General features: G+C 40.6%; 1 protein-coding gene across 2 annotated transcripts; it reads right to left on the bottom strand.

Annotated features, from left to right (window-relative positions):
* Nucleotides 1-358: 358 nt before the first annotated feature.
* LOC111484187 (coatomer subunit alpha-1-like) lies at nt 359-5,768 on the bottom strand. 2 transcript variants are annotated; one of them, XM_023130679.1, is made up of 4 exons: nt 5,542-5,768; nt 5,064-5,287; nt 4,182-4,676; nt 359-3,685 (listed from the first exon to the last, which is right to left on the bottom strand). In XM_023130679.1, exons 2-4 carry the CDS (start codon nt 5,269-5,271, stop codon nt 732-734), a joined length of 3,657 nt encoding a protein of 1,218 aa, XP_022986447.1. In that variant the 5' UTR covers nt 5,272-5,287; nt 5,542-5,768; the 3' UTR covers nt 359-731. The 2 variants fall into 2 exon arrangements, with proteins under 2 accessions (XP_022986447.1, XP_022986448.1); XM_023130680.1 differs by having other exon boundaries at nt 5,064-5,314.
* Between the last annotated feature and the right edge of the window lie 293 nt (nt 5,769-6,061).

The raw sequence follows: 6,061 nt of genomic DNA on the forward strand, positions 1-6,061 counted from the left end.
CATTATCGATACACAAATCGATATATTATTGATACACATATGTAGCTTCCATTGGTACTCAAATTCGACCATTAATCGACAGTAACTGCGTGACTGGGCTACTTTAAAATTTGGTATATTAATCAAGTGATATATAAAATATAAATTACATCACTTACACAATTAAGAAACCAGTCTGGAACTAAGGAAGAGCAAAAAGAACAGGAAATGGACCTTCCAAATAGATGCTACTCATCAAACACATCTTTGACACTATTGCCTTACTATGTTGGTAAAAAATCGAAACTGAGTCGCTAAAACCGAATCATTCCCTTCCAGAATCAACCATAATCTAAATCTTTTAAACCAAGTCACCAAGTAAAACAACACAAGCTTTTCATAGAATATCGAAAAAGACCCGAGGGTCTTGCATACATTATCGTTTAAAATGTGTCCCTGACCTGTAACAATCATCTAATCCGAAAGGGGACTCCAGTATTCTTACCTATCAGTACACCTAGCATGTATCTACGTCAAAATTCTGAAAACTTTATTACAGGGAATCACAATCAACTAAAGAAACAAAAATAGGTAGAAGAAATTTTAAGTAGCAGACAGCACAGTATTTTTCAATGTTTACCTTCCACGAGTACGTCTGAATGACTCTATGAGATAATCGTCTGGCTCCTTAGCTGGAAGAATGCGTCGAGGAGATCGAGAAATGATCCAACCGGATTGTAACTGTCCGATCATCATCGAACTTGGGTGGGAGAACAATGTAAACCAGATGCATCGGCCCCAACAACAGCAAGATCACACACGGAACAGAGTTGCCCTTCCTGACTTGGCACAAACCTGGAACTACAGTATGGGCACGAAACGTCCTTCTGTCCTCGATAGATTGGCACATAAGTCGCTCCACAGGTCACGAAAGGGTTTCTAAAATCATAGTTCAGTTGATGTGAATCTTTCATATTCCTCTCTGCAGCCTGTATCACTTGCCTGGCTGTCTTTGCTTGGTTCTCAACTGGGGGATTGGTTTCTAGAAGCCTCCGGGCAAAGTTTGCGGCGCTGGCAAGGTTCTTTGCCTTGTAGCAGACTGTCATAGCATTTAATAAAGCAAGTCTCAAGTGTGGCATTTGAAGGTTGCAGTGAGTAAAATAGGCTGCAAGCTCCATCTGACGGGTGGGATTGTCCTTAAGCTCCCTCCTCTTAAGCTCTATTTGCAAACCCAGAACATACTCTTTGACGATAATAATCAACTCCTTCACCTCATCGACTTCCCTCCTAGACTCGACAACAATCAGAGGAATGGTATGAAGAATGCCAAGAAAGAGACGAAGAGCCTCAGCAAACTTCCCAGATGTTGTGGCTTTATAACCAGCTTTAAGCTTCTCTTCCAACTGAGAGAAACTGAAAATAAGTGCAGGGGATCCTTTTGCATTTGCATTACCAGATTCATTGTATCCTCGTTCTACTGCCAATGTTAATATGGGAACAGATGAAAGAGCGCGAATGTAGGTTTGACTTCCAGCATGAAGATCCAGAAACATGGTTCTCAAAGGAGCAAAGTTTTTAATTCCTAGTTGCCTGTTAAGCAGCCGCATTGCAGTATCAAAATTACCAGCAGCAACATGTTCTGCAGCGAGGGATGACCGCTGAATCCAAGCCTGGCTGGCAGGCAAGCCAGGTGTTGGGGCCACAAAAACCGAACTACGAGCACTGACTGATACTTTTGGAGTATCAGCTTCAGGTGGGAGCTCCAAATCTTCAAGGTCCCATCCCCCTTCTTCCTCATCTTCTTCTGCACCTTCCCTATCCTCCAAAATTGCTGTCACATCCCCATTCTGTAAGCCATCGACATCAACCACTTCCAGCTCCTCACCCCAATCACCATCTGCAACCTCCTCATCATCATCTGCAGGACCACCACCCACATTATCCAACCCACCTTCAAATATACCTTTCATCACTCTCAGAAGGGGCCAGTCACCAGCACACATAACAGGAGTAGGGGGCAATAACAGCGATGCTGCTTTTCCTTCAGGTAAAGATGGAACATTATCTCCCAATTCAGCAGCTAACCTTTCAGCTACATCATGTAGACCATGGGTTGATGCGGTGATATAAGCAAGAGGTAAGTGGCCAACACTCTCCAAGATCTTTATACGCTCCCGGACATCACCAAGATATAGAGCATTATGAAATTGACCCATGACGTCATTCTTAACTTCAGCAATCTTTAACATCTTGGACAGTTTTGCTGTGTTACCAGTTATGAGATAAAGGAATGATAACCTATCAAAATTTTTTGTCTTCTGGTAGGCATATTCCACAATGCCTGCATTGCCTTGGCGAAGAGCCTCCACACCCAGCCTATACCAATGATCTTTCTCATCAATTGCTGTAGCAGATGCAACTGCAATCTGAATGTTTCCACTCTCAAGAGCCAAATTGAACCTGGTTCTCTCGTCCTTCACAAAGTGAAGTGCAACTTCAGGAAACCCCTTTTGTTGCAAATATGCAATCATTGCTTGCCCACAGAGCTGTGAGTTCCTTATCATGCTCATGACATGGTCAAATCTCTTCCTCAACAGAGAGAGTTTGAATATGTATTCGGTTGCATCAATAATGAAACGCTGATTTATCCCATCCCTATCCAAGCAAAAGAGTGTGTTGCCAGAAACCTTTGTAATATATATTGGAACATCAAGGGTTCTGATTATACCACTATCTCCATTGGGAAGGCAGTATTTTATGTGGTTTAAAGTTGTATAAATAAAGACGCCATTATCATCCCATCCTCCACTCTTTACACGAATTGTCTCATGAAGAGTGCACTGGTGTACGAGCTTCTTATTAGCAATAATAATTGCGTGTTTACTGAGTAAGGCAACACTTTCCATGTCATTGGACCATATAACATATTTCACGAAAGGGGTTTGCAGATCACCAAGAACAATTCTCTGCTGAAGATCGTATATAACTACTTTGTCCTCTGCCCTACACAATAAGTTACCAGTTCCAGCATAAAAGATTGCATCTGTGGTTATGGGTAGGGGAGTCTTTTTAACAACTTCATTCCTAAGATTTTTTAATAAGACTTGGTTGTTGCTTTTATCAAGCACAGCAAACCTATTCCGAGCCACAAATACCGCTGAGCCTCCAGTTCCTCTCTTGGCATCTTGCACGTTATCACCTCTACCAAAGCTATCTCTAGGAATGGTGTACAGTTCATAGCACCCCCCATCTAGATCCGAGCAAATAAGAACAGCATTTTCTGTGGGACTAAAAGAGAGACTCCTAGGGCTCTGATTCAAGCTAGTGGAACCAGGCCTTCGAATTGGGGTTACTTGGGTGTCTTTTTGAGTTGAAAACTCATAGAAGCGCAGAAAACGGTCCTTTATATAAAATAGAGAATCACCACTAATAGCAAAAGCAGGCCTTTCCCTCTCCAACTTAAAAACAATCATGCCACTGTCATGACCAGCTGCGAGTAGATTCATCTCAGGATGAGCAGCAAGTATCCAGAACCGGTCATGCTCGCGACGGAAAGTCTGAAGTCCAGTCCGCTTCGTTGCATCCCAAATACGAATACTTTTGTCCTCTGAATTGGAGACAATAATGTCCTGTTTTGCATGGAACATTACACACGATACATTATTCATGTGCCCCCTTAGTGTGTCCACTTCCCATGCCTTCGTATCTGAAAAATTAAGATAAGAAATTAACCATAAAAGGCCAAAAACAATTGAAGCAAATATTGCAGTTGAGTTAGCATTTCATCTCTGTCTCTCTTTCTCTAAGTGTGTAGGTGTGTTTCGGAGGGAACCTATCAGAAGAAATGAGTAATGTGTTTGCAAACAATTCATAAATTTGAAGTCCTCATATTCACTAAAATATTCGAAGAATATCTAAGCTTATTCAGCCACTTGGCTGAAAAGAAACTGAAAACTATCATCTCTCCTAATGAGTTTATTAAGAAAATTCTATCTGGTAGTAGCTTTAATTAAAGTTAAAACCAACAACCTAACCACATCAATCAACACTAGGGAAGAAAAAGCTGATAGAATATCAACATTTCCAACAAGTCTTGCCAACATGAGATAGGACAATTTAGGGCCCTGCCAAGTGCAACAAGTATTAGCCACAATTATAAACCAATGTAAATAAAGCAAATGATCTTGAATATTGAATAGTACCATTCATTCGCCACAATTTCACTTGACGATCATCGGCACCAGACACAATTAACGGCAAGGTAGGATGGAAAGCTGCCCAATTAACTCCTCGGTCATGACCTTCCAAAACATATTTAACAACAGCATCAACACCACCAAAGAGATCAGAATTCATCTGACTCAACCGAAGCACATCATCAGCTGGGGATACTGTCTTCTTTCTTAATGCACCAATGTCCCATACACGCACTGTCTGATCAAGAGAAGCTGACACAACAAGATCTTCCTTGGGATGGAAAGAAGCACACATAACATAGTGGTTATGGCCAGTCAACACAGAGATGCAAGTGCGTGACTGCCAGTTCCATAAACGAATAGTCTGATCATCACTAGCACTCACAATCCACGGACACTCGTGGTGAAATTGCACAGTACGGATGTAATCAAGATGTCCAAGAAGAGTAAACAGACACTTATGAGTCTTATGGTTCCATACTTTAATCTTGTAATCATCCCCTGAAGAAAGAAGAATGAAACCACTTTAACATGTCAAATTCAGAAACTTAAGCACCATTATGTTAATTGATGGATGCAAAGCATTGAGTCCTCTCTCCTAGACAGGAAAGTTTAAATCTGACATAATAAGTTATCCATTTATTAAAAAACGAAAGAGAACTGTTGTTGTCATGCCATCATTCCAATTCATAATTTATGAGGCTGAAACTTCCTAATTGTTCTCTTCTAATTCATGAGGTATTCCATCCGCCAGACGGGTGGGGGTGGGGGAAGACTTTCAGAAACAAGGCAAGGAAACAAAATAGGCACATTCAGTTAGGAGTTGCCTAAATCAATTTTTTGTAAGAAAAGAGTTGTGTAAAGCAAAGTGAAAGATGAATATGGAACCTCCGGAAACAAATAGAGGCTGAGACTTGTGAAAGTGAACGCCGCGAACAGGCCCCTCATGCTCATCAAATCTATCAATAAGTGTGCCCATCCGATAGTCCCATAGCTGGATCACTCCGCTGTGAAGACTTGCAAGGATCCATGGCCTCTTAGTATGGAAACTCAGTCCTTTGACTCTATTACTCTTGGTCTCGAACTTCGTCAACATCTTCAAACGATAAACTCTGCACAGAATCGGATAGCATCAAAACCTAAAATGAATTTCCACGACACCAATTGATCATAAAAGTTCACTTCCAGCTAATGAACCATCCAGAACTGAAATTTCGAGGATTAAGCATTCAAGTAACATTTATACAAGTTCCTCAGTAAACAAACAGAGCCAGATTCCGACCAAAACAAACCTAATCACGCGAATTGGGAATGATCCAAATAGATTCCGACTACAGAATGTAACAACGACGCCTTAAATTTTTACCTCAGATCTGATCAATACGTAAGAAATCAACAAAGGCCCGCGACGGCATCCACGATCAGCAGCAGCAAAGGTTTATGGATTCGGAGTATTTCTAGAGAGAGAATTGGATAGAGTAGAAATAAAGGGAGATGACGATGAACGAGGGCTTTGCAGTCTTCTCCTGGATCTTGCCTCAGTCGGGTGACAGGCCAAAGTCGTAATTTTCTTAGAACGTAGGGATAAAAGTGTGAAATTTAGTTAGTAAAAAACAACCAAGAAATATCTAAAGAACTTGGTTTGATTCAACCTCCCTAAATACTAAGGAATATAAATGATAAGGTCTCTAATGGAATTTCCCTTGTCACACTCGATCGAGAATCTCCGTTTAAATGGAAAACGGAAAAAAGAGTGAGTAGAGATTTTCTAATTAATAAGTGGTGACGGGAATTATATTTTTGTCCATGTCCCGCCCATATATATATATATATATATATATATATATATATATATATATATATATATATATATATATATATATATA

This window comes from Cucurbita maxima, unplaced genomic scaffold (assembly GCF_002738345.1).
Source record: "Cucurbita maxima cultivar Rimu unplaced genomic scaffold, Cmax_1.0 Cma_Scf00009, whole genome shotgun sequence".
Classification (NCBI taxonomy): Eukaryota; Viridiplantae; Streptophyta; class Magnoliopsida; order Cucurbitales; family Cucurbitaceae; genus Cucurbita; species Cucurbita maxima.

Bases quoted from the DNA above. Each gene is read 5' to 3' on its own strand.
- LOC111484187 (XM_023130679.1), bottom strand. From the start codon at position 5,271: ATGTTGACGAAGTTCGAGACCAAGAGTAATAGAGTCAAAGGACTGAGT. The intron at 4,677-5,063 runs GTTCCATATTCA...TTCTTTCTTCAG, and splicing joins GCCTCTATTTGTTTCCGGAG to GGGATGATTACAAGATTAAA. The intron at 3,686-4,181 runs GTACTATTCAAT...TTAATTTTTCAG, and splicing joins GAAATTGTGGCGAATGAATG to ATACGAAGGCATGGGAAGTG.